General features: G+C 42.9%; 1 protein-coding gene across 2 annotated transcripts in view; it reads right to left on the reverse strand.

Annotated features, from left to right (window-relative positions):
* Nucleotides 1-18,438, reverse strand: part of slc24a4b (solute carrier family 24 member 4b) — a 96,016-nt gene that overhangs the window by 15,667 nt on the left and 61,911 nt on the right. The window contains exons 4-10 of one of the 2 annotated variants that reach the window (XM_063223591.1): nucleotides 17,341-17,415; nucleotides 16,224-16,308; nucleotides 15,120-15,223; nucleotides 11,125-11,199; nucleotides 10,957-10,982; nucleotides 10,352-10,405; nucleotides 1,125-1,216 (exon numbers count right to left, since the gene is read on the reverse strand). In XM_063223591.1, coding sequence (XP_063079661.1) covers nucleotides 1,125-1,216; nucleotides 10,352-10,405; nucleotides 10,957-10,982; nucleotides 11,125-11,199; nucleotides 15,120-15,223; nucleotides 16,224-16,308; nucleotides 17,341-17,415 — 511 coding nt within the window. Of the gene's footprint in view, nucleotides 1-1,064; nucleotides 1,217-10,351; nucleotides 10,406-10,956; nucleotides 10,983-11,124; nucleotides 11,200-15,119; nucleotides 15,224-16,223; nucleotides 16,309-17,340; nucleotides 17,416-18,438 lie in introns of both variants that reach the window. The other variant, XM_063223590.1, reaches the window with a different exon arrangement.

Here is an 18,438-nt window from a genome sequence, read left to right on the forward strand (position 1 = left end):
AGGCTGAGCTGGCTATGGTGAGGCTGAGCAGACAGGCAGAGAGCAGAGAGCAGTTCACGAAGAGGCGAGGGGGACGAGGGGGGGTACAGACTGAGAGGAATCAGCGCAGATATGAGGCAGCCAGATTAACTTCTGAGCCGAGAGAAGAGAAGAGTCCAAATTAGATTCCCCACTGTACGTGGAGCATCACACTGAGAGCAAGAATGTGAGGAGAGGAGAGGAGAGGAGAGGAGAGGAGAGGGGAGGAAGACATGGAGAGAGGAGGGGAGAAGAGGAAAGGAAGACATGGAGAGGAGAGGAGATGAGAGGAAAGGCGAGGAGGAGGGTAGAGGAGAGGAGAGGACAGGAGAGGAGAGGAGAGGAGAGGAGAGGAGAGGAGAGGAGAGGAGGATAGGCCGATTATCTGGAAGGGAGAGCTACAGTATAGTACAGTGTGTGAACTACTGTCAATGAGACGGTGAAAAGGGAAAGACACACAATGAAAGCACTTAGGCTCAGTGGAGAATACAAGAGAGAGATAATCTTGTGAATGAATTAATTAGACTATGCAGGAAGAGTTAGAATAAAGACCTGAAGAGAGAGAGGAATAAAACGGAATGAAAAGGAATCACAATGCGAAGAGAAAGGATTTTTTTGTTTTACTTCCAAGCCAGAAGAGGGCAGCATCAGACCAGGGGTGCAGTAGGAAGGAAAGCAGTTTGCTTTGCGGCATTCATTTGTCCTCAGACGCCCTGAAGAAATCCAACCGTGTTCCTCATGAAAAAATGAATACGGCTAAATATGGCACTTACAGTAAAAGAGTAAATGAGGTAAGAACATGTTTTACAAAATAATACATAACAAAAATCTGCCTTCCTGATGGCCACAATAAAAGTTTTAAACTTTTTAACCCTCAATGGACATCTCCTAGGTTTCCTCTTCTATCCCGTTTTCCACAATAAACAAATGTGGGATTTGTGGTTTCTCCCAGTGCTCTCGCTCTCTCTACTTATTTTGAGGTGGAGGTTTTTTTTTGGGTGGGGGCTAAGGTAGACAACACCTCAGCCTGTCTCGATCAGCCTTACCTGCACCAAGCAACGGCAGAGTGGGGTCATCGTCCCCGACATTGTCATAGCAACCATTACCATCCTCCATCTCGCTTCCGCTGGCCGCATTCCCATTGGCCACGTTCTTTCTCCCCTTCCCCGTACACAGGCGCTGCAAAGAGCTGTTGAACCTGGTGGTGAAGCAGATACGAGAGGAGAGGACACAATTACATACTGGGCCCCAGGGCAAGACACTGATAGGGCCCCCCCTTACAGCCTGCCAAGGGTCACGATAGGGCCCCTACATCCAATACAGCAGGTCCCTGGGCCCCAGGGCAAGTGCCCTGCTGACAATAAAGTACACTTGACTTGACAGGTTCTCTGTACCTCAGTAATGATGAGGCGACTGGCCATACGGGTGTGTCTGCGCGTGTGTGCAGTGGGCACCCGCATATGCCGTGACACACTTGGACCATAAGCCTTGGTCACAACATAAAGTATGTGTTATAAGGAGGACCCTTTTCAGTCTAAACGCGGTTTTGACAAAATAATGTAGTTACTGCACTTTGCCTTTGTAGGGCAGTTTAGGACGTTGAAGAGCTGATCGTTAGAGTAGCTTCTCATTTCTCCCATGACCAGTGTTGCCAGATGTACGATAATTTGTACCATAATTTTGTCCATTTTGTACTCTGTGCAATCAAAAAAACATGATGTACGATAATTTCAGAGTTGTCATTCAGTTCATTTAGATGCCTTGAAACAACAATTTAGGTCTTGTACGATAATTTCCTCCCAAAAAGCCCCCAAAAACGATAATTTTGAGGTTTTGGTACAATAATTCAGCATTTTCCATCTGGCAACACTGGCCACGACCTTGTACTCTGGTCTTTTCTTATCTGTGCTGAACCACTGAGGAAAATCCTACTTCAATGACTCTTGCGTCATTAAATTCAAATGCCCACAGGCAAGAGTATTTGAAAGCCTGCATGTCTGTCTACATTTTTAAGTCTTGGCAGAGCAATGTTTCATAACCACCAACAGTCTATGTCTTCTAGAGATGCAGTGCTTTTTTTCCTCCAAAATTAATAAATAACACCATTAGGTCTGCAGTAAAAACTCACCAGGTTCAGCCTCAAGCTGAGGCTAAAGGACATTATTTATAATGCATTACTTCTGGGTCAAGAGAGAATGTTCTTGCATACACACAGGTTCCAGAATTCAAAAGAGTTCTCTGCCCCCTTTTCTTTCCAGCATCTTGCTGCATTGACTCCCACAAACAAACATGCAAATAAAAATTCAACACAGACACACACACAGGCACACAACCACACATCTCCAGCACTCGTGTTCGTTGTCCATGACCTGAGGTACATCTCTGAATAGCACTCGTTTGAGACGGTTGCAGCTAATCTCGTGTTGGACTCCTACAGTATATGTGATGGTGCACTCTGCACTGGCTCCAAGCGACTCCAGGTTGTATATTTTTAAGGCTGACTAACGCTCCTCCTCGTCAGGACGTCTGGTTCACCACTGGGTCACCCTCCTGAGTGTAATCATAAGTGATTTGCAACTCAAGATGACTAATGTTTTAACAGTGGGGGAGTCGGAGTGGTACAATAGGCTGAGTAAAAGGGGAAGAAATGTTAAGAGTGTAAACATGGGAAGTAAAAAAAATTGAAAAATCTAAACGAAAGGGCATTAGGTTTACTGACAATTCACCCTGAACTGCTAAGCATCATTCCCCACACCTTCTACAAGTCGCCCTGCATTACATGTTGGGTTTCTGCTTTGCGATCTGTCAAAAACGAAAGCTCTACAGTAGGGTGCATCAGTTGCCCCCTATGAAAAGATATCGCCTTGGCCCTATAGTAAAAATGTTCTACACCCAGTAAAAACACACTGTGTAAAATATTTTGAAATTTGGATGAAGTGTACCGGGGCCACCAGCCCCATGAAAATAGAAAATAATGGTGATAGTCAGAATCTTGGAATAGAAATGGACATTTTGCTGCATAAAGCTACCCAATAAAAAACATATTGTCTCAGCTCTGTGATAAAAATGTTCTATGCACAGTAAAATCACTCTGTGTAAAATATTTTGAAATTTGGATGAAGTCTACCGGGGCCACCAGCCCCATGAAAATAGAAAATAATGGTGACAGTCAAAATCTTGGATAGAAACAGGGCTGGACTGGCCATCTGGCATGGCGGGCATTTCCCGGTGAGCCCGCACCCTCGTGGGCCCCCATTTATTTATTTTTTACATTACTGAAAATAGGGGCCCATGAGGGTGCGGGGCCCACCGGTGAGTCAGTTCTCCAGCACTAATAATCTCCTTAAATCCAAAGGTGCCCGGGCCCCATTTATCGCCCAGTCCAGCCCTGAATAGAAATGGACATTTTGCTGCATAAAGCTACCCAATAAAAACATATTGCCTCAGCTGTGTGATAAAAAAATGTTCTATGCACAGTAAAATCACTCTGTGGAAAATGTGTTGAAATTTAGATTAATTCTACTGGGTCCACCAGGCCCATGAAAATACAAAACAATGGTGATAGTGATGGGCAACCTGGATTCCAAAGTCCAGTGCCACATATTCCAAATATAGCCAATATAATTAACCGGCTGACCCACTGCCAGTATCAAGCAAGAGATTGCGAAGTTGTATGACTTTTGTGTGCTTCACCTGTGGGCCTACAGGATTGTACAGGTAGCTGTTAATACCTGGTGGAGCATCTGTACTAAAGCTGTGAATGCTCCTTGGAATGACTTGTGTTTTTTTAAGAAATCCCTGCAGTAGTTCAATAGAGTACATACAATATAACTGTATGTGATGTTGGAAAGAGTGGCTTCCCAAAACCTGTACTTAAGTGGCTTCTAGGTATGTCATGGGTATCACCAGGTCCAGAGTCCATTGCCAAGGGCCTCTCAGGTAAGTTATGGTACTCATCTGATGGAGTAAAGTGAAATACTACCACAGGCGATGGGATAAAGAAGTAATGGCACTCTTCAATACAGTTGTATTGACTGCTTTGTAGCCTAGGCATTCCAAGGAACATTCACGGCTTTGGTACAGATGTTCCTCCATGAATTGTAGGCCCACAGGTGAAACACACAAATATAACAGTCAGTCATGCAGCTTTGCAATCTCTTGCTTGATACTAGCAGTGGTCCAAGGCAGCAGAATTGATATTGTGTTGCAAAAGAGCAAATTTGGCTAAATATAGCAGTTCGACCATCAGTCTGTCCTGAGACTGAAGTCTGTGTAAGTGGATCGACTGAATACACAACCTGCTTAGATATTCCTTCTGTTTGTGCTCCCAATACAGGTGATCTCACTAATTACCTCATCAACCTGGCTTAAGTGGTAATTAGGCTCAGCTGGTTCATTATATTGGCAGGGGCAAATGTGTCATGCGGTTTGTCCACCTCTGTTTTAAGACAATGGCAAACCTAGATTCAAAAGCCACAATCCAGTGCCACAGATTTCAAATTACCTGGTTTTACCTGTCCAATTGCCCTAACTGGAAAGGTAAAACTAGGTATGTCATTTGGAATATGTGGCACTGGACTTCAGCTTTGGAATCCAGGTTGCTCATCACCATCACCATTATTTTGTATTTTCATGGGCCTGGTGGACCCGGTAGAATTCATCTAAATTTCAACATATTTTACACAGAGTGATTTTACTGTGCATAGAACATTTTTATCACAGAGCTGAGACAATATGCTTTTTATTGGGTAGCTTTATGCAGCAAAATGTCCATTTCTATTCCAAGATTCTGACTATCACCATTATTTTCTATTTTCATGGGGCTGGTGGCCCCGGTAGACTTCATCCAAATTTCAAAATATTTTACACAGTGTGTTTTTACTGGGTGTAGAAAATTTTTACTATAGGGCCAAGGCGATATCTTTTCATAGGGGGCAACTGATGCACCCTACTCTACAGTCTATACGCACATTTGTCACAAATTCTTCAGATACAGCTAAAAATCCATCTTGAAAACTTTCCTGAATTTGAGTACTTTTTAGATTTCCTTCTTTTAAGTTTTTATTATTTGTCAAAAGTCCTCAAATGCCTCGTCAACAGTCTTCCAAAAGTGCTCCCATCCCCCCTGCATCTCCCTTCTACAGTAAGGTACTGTAGCTCATTCACTGCCATAGACCTACAGAGCCTGACGAAGACAGTAGTCGCAAAGCGTCAGACAGTCTAATTAAAGGCTTTTTATCTTCACCAGCAGTGTGCCTTGGAATCTTTGGCAGACCTTATCAACAGCCACAACTGGAGCTAAATCTGACGATAATTTTAAGTCTACAAAAAAAGGGGTCAGCAGTGTCCAGTGTCTAATTGAACGATCCGGCTTGATTTACAAGAGACACTTCAACAAAAAAGTAATGGATTCATTGATTCATCATGTCTTTGTTCTTAGTAATCTTACAACTGATTAATAATGGCTGTCTGCCACTGTAATGCACATTTTGAGCAGGTAAGCAATGTGCACTTTTTTTGTTCACTTTTGCCTTAAAGCTTTTAGTTCCTCAAAGCTCACTCTTTGTCTTGTAGCTGGGTCTCTTACCGTCCAAAAAGGGCCTAATCGTTACGCGCTAGATAGAAGCACCAAAATCGGTGTAGACCTTCCTTAGGGTGTTCTCCATCATTTCAGAAGGGGTGCCCCAAATTTCAATGTAATTAAGGTCATTTTATGGGGTAAATCGAAGATGGCTGCCCAAAACCAACCAATAGTAGTAAAATGCTGTACTGCCTGGACATAATGGTGTTATGGGGCAATACACCTATTTGTGTGTGATGTATACAAACTGAACTTTGAAAGTATGTGCAAAACTTACCATAAAAACAATGTTATATATGTCTTATTTAGATTCAAAAACAGGAAAATCATAAAAACCATGGTCAGAATGAGATCACTCTACAATTGAGAGCTCATTTCTGGGCATTTAGCTATTGAACCAACATTCATTAAGAGTTTTAAAAATTTGCAGTGGGTCATATCTATAACATCCAAAAAGAAAATTGTGGTTAGAAAATTTAGGGGAGAAGAGATAAACCCTTGAACTGGGCCACACATAACTGTCCCAATGTTAGCATGCTAGCATTAGCAGGTTCAGACACTCAGTCTGCTCTTCAGATAAAGATGGCAAACAATAATTTTAATCCCACTTACACATGCGCGCACACACACAAACTACTACTACTTCCTTAGGACCCCCTCAATGATTTAACCCTAGGAGTCCAACTGAAATATATTCATATCAGTCAAGTCAATAATACATGTACATGTCAGTGACAGCTGTCAAATGACAAATGTATGCTGATTAATGTTCAGATATGTATATCGCAGTCCTAAGTGTACAATGGAGTGATAAGGGCATTTATGCTTAGGAAATTATGAATAATCAATATGCAATACACAATACATACATACACTGTGTGCAGAATTATTAGGCAAACAAGTTTTTTGACAATATCGTCCATTTTATGCATATTGTCCGACACCACCCTTTATGGACATGAACACCTATTGGATTTAAGCATTCCAGGTCATGCATATTGGTATAATAAGAGACGGTGTGATCGAAGGAGCCCAATACCCTATATCAGGGCAAAATTAGTGTGCATAATTATTAGGCAACTTTGTTTTCCTCTCGGAAAATGAGCAACAAAAGAGATCTAACAAACTCTGTAAAGACTATAAACAATTTTGAAGTCTTCTAGAAGGGTGTGACTGTCTTGAAATATTGGTCACATCGATCTAATGCACCGTTACAAGCCATCAGTGTCACATGACATGTGCCCACAAAGTAACTGCCAGATTGAGAAGAATTGAAGATGAAACTACCATAAAACTATTACCCTGCAGTGCTGTTATATTCCAGAACTGAAACCTACATCCAGTGTCCACAAGAACATTGTACTCAGCACTCAGAGACATGGCCAAGGTAAAACAGGTTGAAACCTGAAGACCACTCAACAAGAAACTTAAGTCAAAACTGGGTCAAGAAATGTCTTTAGACAGTTTTTTCAATGGTTTTATGAACTAGTGAAAGTGACTGTTAATGGACCAGGTTGATGAGCCTATGGCTAGATCAGTGATGTGCACACTCAGATCAGTTCCCGAGTTCCACTCAAATACCAGCAGATTACTGCATAAATACCATTGTCTTTGTAAATGATGCGATTTTCTCCCTCTAAAAGATCCAGCCATGGGTTCATCTACCCTGTCTGTCAAGAGTCACTTTCCCAAGTCCATAATACCTTTGAAAACTCTGTCCCCAGGTATTTTTGACCCAGTCTTGACTTAATTAACTTGTTGAATGGTTGTCTGGTGTCATCCTTTCTTACCTTGGCCATGTCTCTGAGCGCTCAATACCCTGTTCTTTTGGACACTTGGTGTTGGTTTCTGTTCTGGAATATGATAGGACTGCAGGGTAATATTTTTTTTGTAGCTTCACGTTAAATTCTTCTCAATCTTTGGCAGTGACATTTCTTAAGAGACTGATGACTTTGTAACGGTGCATCTGATAGTTCTGTGCCAACGTGACCAACATCTTGCTAATTTCAAGACAGCCACATCCCTCTAGAACACTTCAAAATTGTTTATAGACATTTCAGAGTTTGTTAGATCTGTTTTGTGGCCCATTTTCCCAGAAGAAAACAAATTTGCCTAATAATTATGCACACCTGATATAAGGTGTTGGGCACCTTCGACTACATCCCCATCTTATTATACAAATGTGCATGACCTGGAATGCTTAAATCCAATAGGTTTTCATGTCCATATAGATTGCTGTTGGAAAATATGCATAAAAAAGACAATATGGTCAAAAAACACGTTTGCCTAATAATTCTGCACACAGTGTATATTGACATACTTTGTTTTAAAAGAGCAAAATGGTAACATGTCATCTAGATTAAAGCCAAAAGTAGATGGAAAAACAGACATGTTGGCTATCTAACCACTTAATTTATTGTTTGCTCGTTAATTTTTATTTGTGGGTGTGGTCCTTTGTTTAAAACATGTCTGCCTGCCTTCCCTCTCTCACATAGGCTACTAAAATAGTCTTTCAAAAACTTAAAACAACAGCATGTGGAAATCCTATTGGCTTTGGAGGGCTAACGTCTATAAGACTATACTGTACTCTACTGTATTGCACTGTACTGTACTCTACTATACTGTACTGTACTGTACTGTACTGTAATGTGATATACCGTACTGTACTCTACTGCACCGTGCTAGACTGCACCGTACTGTATGCTACTGTACTGTACTTAACTAGACTCCACCGTACTTTATGCTACTGTACTGTACTTTACTTTACTGTACTGCACCGTACTGTATGCTACTGTACTGTACTGCACCGTACTGTATGCTACTGTACTGTACTGTACTAGACTGCACTGCACTGTACTGTACAGTACAACTATAGAACTGAAACATGTAGAGCGGTGGTGCTCAAACTGTGGTACGCGTACCACTGGTGGTACTTGAGACATCTCTGGTGGTACTTGGAATGCCATTATGAACCTCTCCTGTACTGACTGGCAAAAGTGAATATGGAAGGCCTTTACTGCGATATTCTAATGTTGGTTGTCAAGGTGGTACTCGGAGAGCTCAATATTTTCTCAGGGGGTACTTCACACAAAAGGTTTGAGAACCACTGATGTAGAGCATTCTGAGGACATGTACAATATTATGCAAAAAGGTGTAGTGGGAATGAGTTATGTTACTGTTACCACTCAAAATCTTGAAGGTTAAAAAAAGTCTTGTGGCATTTTGTTTGGGGGGGGGGCCGGGTATGATCGACTATTCTTCCGCCCAGACTATTTGTGTGCCTTGCATATCAAGAAAATGAGTCCAGGTAATGATTTACTTTCATAGCATATACCATATGAGAAGTGTTGTTCTATATAGATATTTCTCCTATGGGTAAGGGTGGCAAAAGACCTACAGTACATGTTGTCCATCAGCTGTCAGTTTTGATAGCAGTTTAAGTACTCAATGATTACTGAGCTAACTAATACAACTTTTGACACAAGTACTAGTTGAGGACTTGTCTGCAAATAAACATTTTTTTTTAACTCTGTCTTCTTACTCAACATACACTAAGAAATCATTCCCATTTAATTTTAACTGAAGCCATACTGTGGCCTACATGTAGGCATCAGGGCCGTATTACCGACCGGGCGAGTGGGGCTGGCGCCCCGGGGCCCATGGATCCAGGGGGCCCAGGGGGGGCCCAACAACAATCCAGATACCGATGTCGATGCTGATTGCGATAGAGCCCTCTATTCTAGGATCTTCTTTAGTTGTACTTCTTTAGTCTATAAGGGTTAACTTGGTATGGGCTCGGAGCGGGAGGGGGGGAGGAGGGCCCTTGCAATCTCCTTGCCCCGGGGCCCAGACCCACCTTAATCCGGGCCTGGTAGGCCTATATTGAGTAATCTGTAATGCCATTCTAAAGATGACTGAAATGCTCTCACAATATGCACTTGTAAAAATATAGAATTAGGTGATCTTATGGGGTTCTTCATACATATGGAAAGGTCCTGTCCTATACCCTCTCTCATACAAATAAAATACGTATATCTGTTATGGAAATTAGAGGATGGAGAACCTGCTACCTAGACCAAGAATCTTCTCAAATCGTTCACAATGTTACATGCTGTCAAGCACGTAAGCACAGACTCACCCATACTTTCACACTAGGTACATTTTGTAGTTTTATCAATCTGGTCTAGCAGGCTACCCTTGCTTCATCTCTTCAGAGGACTATATTAACATTGTCAGCTAAGTATAATGTCATGTAATAACAATGTAATGCGTTACCAACATGACATATTGTATATGACATGGTAGACATTTTTTTTTCAAGGGGCACCCCTTCTAGGATGTCTTCAAATCAGTCAAGGAACACGTGTACCGAATTATATGCTTCTATCCAGCGCCTAATGATTTCTCGGCTTAGATCCCCTACTATTGTTAATTGTGCTAAGTACACTTGAGATATAAGTTTCTCCAGCATATCATGACATAAGAAAAATAAGTCACAGAGATGATGACTGAAATACTGATTGTGACTGATCTACAGATCAACTCCCTAATCACTACACCATGGCTGCCTCAAAGGGTTGTAGGTTCAATCCCCACCCTTACAAATCCCTCGATCCCTCCATGGCTTAAGTGCCCTTGAGTAAGGCACCTAACCTCACATTGCTCCAGGGACTGTAACCAATACCCTTTCATATCTGTAAGTCTCTTTGGAAAAAGTGTAATGTAACGTAGTATAATGTAATTAATACTCACTTCATAATGAGAATGTATACCATGTACATGACCACGAGCACCAATGACTCCCACCTACAGGGAACAACAACATAAACAACATAAACAATTCAGCTCATCAGGGGGGTATTTCAAGAACATCATTAATAGTCTATGAGCCAGAAGGGTTGACCGGTACCATCTGGGGGGAGAAATGCTAACAATGTTTTTTGGTAAGGTATATCCCCCACTACTAGAAAAAGCCTGATAGTAGTTTTTGGGTGGTGGGATATACCTTACCAAAAAAAAAAAAAGTTAACATTGCTCCCCCCAGATGGCAACGATGGCCAAAATTTGGGGCTGTGGCTTAAGGACTATAAGTGATAAAGCTGGCTTAGTTAATCTACAGGAAGTGGTAAAACAGCTAATAGATAGTCCACAGGTGTCACTTGGTAAAGAACAAACGAGGCCTCCAGACTCTTCTATTAGGTGATTTACCACTACCCCAAGGTTAATTTAACCAAAGCAATCGGAGGAGTATTCCAAGAACCTGGCTCAATAGTAAACCAGGTTAACAATGATTGCTTTGGTCAACATCGTTACACTACGAAGTACTGTGAAGCCAAACCACTACTGGATCTACTCACCACACTATCTTCTCATCATAGATGAACTGGAGAGAGAAAAGAAAGAGAAAGTATTAGACACATTTACAGTTTATGGTTAAAGTCAGAGAGACAGTACACACATTTCTACCTCTCAATATAAAGAATGAAACAAATAAATAAACAAATAAATATATATAAAGAACTTACCACAATGAGTGCAATCACAGAAAAGGTGTAGCAGATGGAATCTCGGAACACTGCATACCTGGTCAAAAACACCACCTACGTGACAGGAGGGGAGAGGCAAGAGGTGAGAGGATATGGCAGTGTTTTTCCAACACTGGGGTTGAGACTATCTATATGTTTATGTTTATATCTATATGTTTAACAGGAGAATGAATGGAGTTCCCCGAGCGCTCTAGATGACTGAAGCACACATCTCATGCAAGCCACCACCAAACGGCACAGAAAAAGGATAGGAGGAGATCACACCCCCTTAGGAGACCAGATTGAGCATTCCTTTCAATTGAGGAGGCGTGGTTTGATTTCTCTGGGTATACCATATACCAGCGTGGGTGTGGGAATGTTAACTGATGTAAGGCTTTTTCTATACTCAGATTTACCTATATGTTTACAACAATGTGCAATAATGTGTATTAGGTCTTTGCTTATGTCTTGCATCTATGCAAGCTGTCCGACACCTTTTATTAACCCCGAGGGAAATTAAGAACGCTACGCTACGCTACTCTACTCTATTGACTATATTTGCCCTGACCAGTCTGTTTCTTGGGCTGAGATGGAGGCAAACAATATTTGCATACAACAATCTTCATGCTGGCAAGTCCTCATCAGCTCTACTCAGAGGACCATCCTGTACTTTCTGCAAGAACACTGCATCTTGAGTCATACACACCCACGCAGTCTTGCCCTTAAAATCAGTGTTTGTCTGCAAAAATCAACTGTCTGCTTTGCACGCATACACACACTAACTATTGGAGAGTAGCCCCCTCAGAGATTTTGACAGCAGTATCATTGCATTTTTCACCCATTGAATTTAGGGAGGTTTTGCGCTTTTCGGCCATTGAATTTAGGGTGGGGGCTTTCAGCTGGGGCCCCTAGGCAACTGCCTAGTTCAGTGGTTTTCATAGTGGGGGGGCGCAAGGAGATGACAGGGTGTGGCAGGATGGCAGGAAAAATATAGCAAAATAAAATGAATAACTTAATAAATTGAATACCTTGAGTGGCCAAAATAAACTTAAATAAATAAAATAAAATTAAGCTAAATAATCCCAGTGGAATGGTTTTCTTCTTAACAATGTTTATATACTGTATGTATTATGCTTTCTGGAGGACTTGAGTGGGATTAGGAATGAACCAACTTCATCAAGCTACAATAATAACTTGTGGCTAGCTGGTCTCATAGGACTCAAGGTTAACTGATAGCTTAGAGGTAAAATTTGCATGACCACACTGAGAGAACATTTGAAAGTACAGGAGAAAGGTTAAATTCAGTCATTTAACCCTATTCAGACTGGGCTTTTTTGGCATTCCTGGGCCTGGGGGGGGGCTCTTTTGACCCCCCCCTCATAACTCATGAACGGAATACAGTATGACTACGAAACTTGGGGGAGATGATCTACATATGGACATCTATGAATGACATAATTTTTGTGTAATTATCTATTATTATGACGTCATTATGACATCATTATGTTATTATGTCCAAAATCTCGCCATAATGGATTTTCCAACAAATTTAGGTAATGCACTTACATTTTAATGATTTTATGCTTCAAACCACTTAAATGCTCACAAAGTTGTCTGATGCTAATGGAAATAACAAAAAAATATGAAAATATATGGCGTCATAGATATGGTTAAGTGATTTTTGGTCAGACATACCTGTCAGAAAACCGTTGCCATGGCAACAGAAAAAATGATAGACCTAATCTTTCGGTACCTAACTGTAGCCAACTAAATGTTAGGAAAAGTCACAAAGTTTCGTAGTCATAGCTTAAGTTGTTAAGGAATTATACGACATCAAAGTTGGTGCGGGCACTTTTAGCCCCCCCCCAGTCTGGATAGGGTTAAATCAAGGAGAGGTTTAAAAAAAAAAGCTTATTTCCAAAATGGTACAGTATCACTTTAACCCGGGCACAGAGAGCGGGGTCATCCCTATGTTCCCCGGGTCCTATGTTCCCCTCTACTGTGGAACATGGGACCCTTTTTTCAAAAAAGGGTTCTATGTTCCCCACTGCTTCCAAGCAGACTGCTGCCACATGGCAAGGTTGCAACTGTGACAGGTTAGGTTTAAGGGATAGTTTTGGTCAGGGCACAAATCTACAACTCAGAAACATTGCATTACGACAGGTTAGGTTTAGGGATGCTTTTGGGAAGGGCAAAATTTGAAAACTCGGAAACATATAATGCGGGGAATTCTAGAAAAAGGGTCCTATGTTTCCCATTGCCATGCAAAGACAGGGGAACATAAGACCCGGGGAACATAGGACCCGGGGAACATAGGACCCGGGGAACATGGGACCCGGGGAACATGGGACCCGGGGAACATAGGTACGCTCCACAGAGAGCAGGTCCGGAGGCCCCCACACAGGGCTTCAGCAGACTGCCGTCCACTAATGATGGGAGCGGTACAGTACAGTACAGTGCGGAGAAGAACAGAGGCGAAAAGCAGCTTCTAACATCAAGTCCTAGCTAGCTTTAATGATGCACAGAAGGCCTTTTTGTCCCTTTTTGCTTCCTCAAAACATATGCCATGGCACCGCCGCCTACTCTTTTTCACTGCAACATTATGCTGCTAATAGAATCCTCAGATGACACCAGCAGGCTTTACATAAGGCCTTTGCTCTGGCAACTGGTTACACTGCAGCCTGACTCTCCGCAGATCTGTACTGTAGCTGTACACAGGAAAAAGGCAGTAACTACATAGAGCTCTGAACTGAGTAAAATGACAAATATGATCCCGTTATCCAGCCTAAGTAGTTTAAGGTAGATTTTTACACATGGCAGTTTTGTTACTTTACAGCTTTGTAGCATGCTTTGAAGACCAATTATTTTGTTTAAATGTATCTTATGAGACACCCTTCTTTAAAATCATCACAGATTTTCAACAACAATGCAGTTACTACCTGTTTGCTTTGTGTACGTCTCTTTAGACTCCTCCTGCAGCTGGTAGGAGACGTGCCGTCTGCTGGGGGTAGCGGCAGATAATGGACAATTCAGCCTGGAAGAAGTATACGCTCAGCGCGGCAAGGGGTCGTTTCAGTTCTGCAAAGGGTGGCGTGGTGGCTGTTTGGGTGCGTAATCTGCCACCACCCGGCCCCCGCTAACAGTACGTCTCCTGCAGCTGCAGGAGGGGTCTAAACCGCCCTTCAAGCAGTGTAGTCGAGGCACAGCGTCGAAAGCTCCACTCGCTAGCTCTGGGAGAGCGCATGTTGGATTGGCTTTAAAAGGTACACTGTGCAGGAAATGGTCAAAAAAGGTACTGTAACTATGCTGCTCATTGAAACTGGGCTGCCTATTGCCAAATTTGATCTTTACATGAAAGTTTACTAAGTAATTAACAAATATTTTCTAGTATGGTCCAAGTAGTCATTTTTGCAACTAAAAATGGCTACTTTTGGAAATTCAAAATGGCAGACCATGGAGAAGATCCCCCTTTTCATGTATGAAAAGTGCAAATTTTCCAGTCTTAATGAATAGTTAGAATTTGTCGGTGGTGGTAAGTATTCATGAAAAAGGTAACATTAGTGAATGGGCAGCGTGAATTCTGGAAATAAACAAGTAAAAATCTCACACAGTGTCCCTTTAAGAAGGCACGACTTCTGGGCACAGGTCTGGCGAGAGCCAGGCTAGCTACACTGGGCAAGGTTGAGAGATTGAGTTTTATTCAAATCTTTAGCTGTGGTTAGAGTGCACAATCACTCACAGTCTACGTCACACACGCACACACACACACACACACACGCACGCACACGCACGCACACGCGCCCGCGCGCGCACACACGCGCCCACACGCGCGCGCACGCACACACACACACACACGCACGCACACACACGTACGCACACGTACGCACACACGTACGCACACACGTACGCACACACGTACGCACACACGTACGCACACACGTACGCACACACGTACGCACACACGTACGCACACGCGCGCACACACACACACACACCTGTCCAGCGAAGACTCCACAGACGCCGATGATGCAGAGGATGTTGAAGACAGCAGAGCCCACGATGGTGCCCACCCCCACATCACCATGTGTAATGAACACACCTGCAAGAGGAAAACAGGAGCGGAGGATAGGGGAGAGAGAACATGAGGGGAGGGGAGAGAGGGAGAGAGAGAGAGAGAGAGAGAGAGAGAGAGAGAGAGAGAGAGAGAGAGAGAGAGAGAGAGAGAGAGAGAGAGAGAGAGAGAGAGAGAGAGAGAAAGAAAAAGAGGACAACAGGGGAGGGGAGGGGAGGGGAGAGAGAGGACAGGAGGAGAGAGAGAGAACATGAGGGGAGGGGAGGGGAGAGAGAGAGAAAAAAATGAAAGTTAACGGCCAGAAAACGTGCTAACTGCATGAACACTAGTCATAAACTACCTATGATGATGCCTGGACGTACGCACGCACGCACATAAAGTTCAGGAGCTGAGCTTCCTGCCGCCATGAAGGCGATACATTCAGCGTAGTGTGTGCTAGTGGGAATTACCATTTTCTTTGTTTTCATGTTTTATCTGGTGTCTGTCTCATGCCTGGTGCCAGCGAGTGTCATGTACAGAGGCGATTCTAGGGTCAGGTAGGGCCCCAAGCGAAAATGCAAAAGAATGAACACTTGAACCAAAATTGCCACTACTGTGGTAAAGTGCGGGCTGTTATTGATTATCTAGGCCTAGGGGCTTGGGGGCCCCAATCGGCTGACTGCCTTGCCTGGTGGCAAGATGCACCCCTGGTATAGTTGTAGTTGTAGATATAGTTGCCCCACAGCGACACATAAAGTTCTAACTAACCAATGTGACAAATACAATTCCTTGTAATCCAGCTAACTGAGTTACCCGACTCTACATACGTGTATAATTGGCATGGGTAGAAGTTGACATTGATATAGAGCATGACATTGGCCATATTTGGTTTAGGTCTGTGCAAAAAAAAAAAAAAAACATAAAACAAATGGACATGGGTAGAAGTTGACATTGATATAGAGCATGACATTGGCCATATTTGGTTTAGGTCTGTGCAAAAAAAAATACATAAAACAAATGGACTCCCACAGATCGTGGGAGTACGTACCTATAACAGAGGCAAAGAGTTCAGGCGCTGAGCTGCCTGCCGCCATGAAGGTTGCTCCCGCTACGTCCTCACTCAGGTCCAGTTTCTACAGGGAGAGCACACACCAATCAGTAAACACACACACACCAGTCAGAGCCATCCTCACTCAGGTCCAGTTTCTACAGGGGGAACACACACCGATCAGAAAACACACACCCACACCCCCCCACACCCCCACACACACCCACACCAGACTCATCCTCACTAAGGTCCAGTTTCTACAGGGGGAACACGCACCAATCAGAGTCAACACTGAACAGCCAGGAGAAAGTAGTCTTCTCCACCAGTATTGCACTACAAAGCAAGAATGCTCTATGCAGAGCTCCAAACTGAGTAAAATTATGTTAAAATTATCCCTTTGTCTAGCCTACCTAATTGCAGGTACTTCATTGACATGTGGCAGTTTTATTATTATATTTACATTATATTTCCATTTTTTTAAACAAATCAATTATTTTCTTCACTTAATGTTTTAATATATATGTCATTAATGGTGTGCATTGGTACTGCCCTCACGATTCTATTCGATTGCGATTCGGGAGGCAACTCTTCGATTCAAATCGATTCAGTCTGATTCTACGATGCATTGCATTACACATTTCTACTGAAAGCAAGGCAAATTTACGTGTATTAACAGTCATGAGTCAATACAAGCAGTCAGATACTGAACAATATGTTATTGGCCGTTTTCTGTATCAGTCCTGTAGTTTTCAGTGCTTTTGAGTGCTTTCCTTTAATGTAACATTCATATGCTCACGAAATATCCACGAAAGTAATTGGAAAAAAAATATACCACATCGATCATGGCCAAATCGATAATTGAATTGTCCTGCGCCCGCACTGCATTTCAACAGCGACGCATTTTCAACTACAATGCAGTTACTGCCTTTTTGTAGGTCAGCGTAGTTCTAGAAAAGCCTTTTCGGGTCTACAGCCCATCCTAGAATAGCAACGGTAAATAAAGGAGATACAGGACGGATGCTGATTGGATGGTTGGTTAATAAAGCAGATACAGGAAGGATGCTGATTGGTTAATAAAGAAGTTACAGGAAGAATGCCGATTGGCCGATATGCTCACCTCACAGATCTTCTCCAAAGATGTGACAAAGTAGTCGTCGCACACGATGGCCAGGGCCAGAAACATGTAGAGTGCCTGGAGGAGAAAAGACAGATAGACAGACAGACAGACAGACAGACAGACACAGACACAGACACACACAGACACACACACAGACAGACACACACAGCAAAGCGTCATTAACTTCCGGTGTGCATGTGTGTGCTGGCCTGGCACACACACACAGACACACAACCTGGGCTATATACTACTGGGGGGGGGGGGTGTGATGGTGCATATGATGTTGTGTTGTGACAATGCAAGCATGCATACATTAAAGTGTTGTTTGATGCTATATTTTCACATGCAATCTACAAAGTTCTTATTCACACATGTGCAATCACGCGCAAGACTGGCTGGCTGGCTGGCTGGGTGGGTGGTTGTGTGTTTGTGTGTTTGTGTGTGTGTGTGTGTGTGTGTGTGTGTGTGTGTGTGTGTGTGTGTGTGTGTGTGTGTGAGTGTGTGAGTGTGTGAGTGTGTGAGTGAGTGAGTGAGTGAGTGAGTGAGTGAGTGAGTGAGTGAGTGAGTGTGTGTGTGTGTGTGTGTGTGTGTGTGTGTGTGTGTGTGTGTGTGTGTGTGTGTGTGTACGTGTTCAATGACCCGGGCATTGTTCCTGCATCCTCTAAGGGTAACATACGACACACATCATTAATGACAAAATGGGGAGTGCAGCACCTCTACCAGCCCTCTGCCCTCCAAGTGACTGCCTGCCTGCTGTGTGTGTGTGTGTGTGTACTGTATGTGTCTCTGAACGAGAATTTGTTTGGGCTGAAGGCGTTTCACCACAGCATGAAAAATGACCTGGGTGCCTCGGGAAGGCAGCAGGGGAAAACGTGGGGGGAAAACACACATTTTCAATCTTCTTCAGCCATGAGCATAGATCCAACCTGTGTGCCCATGCAGCCCGTGTCCACTAGGGGCACTCAAGAAGCTGATATTTTTGAAAACGCATTGGTTTTGGTCTCCCTGTAAGCTGAGTTTTAGAAGGCACATTTCAAAACTTTTTTTAAATTGGTATCCACATATTGTGTTTACATGCACACACACATATAAATGGAC

This window comes from Engraulis encrasicolus, chromosome 18 (genome assembly GCF_034702125.1).
Source record: "Engraulis encrasicolus isolate BLACKSEA-1 chromosome 18, IST_EnEncr_1.0, whole genome shotgun sequence".
In the NCBI taxonomy this organism is placed as follows: Eukaryota; Metazoa; Chordata; class Actinopteri; order Clupeiformes; family Engraulidae; genus Engraulis; species Engraulis encrasicolus.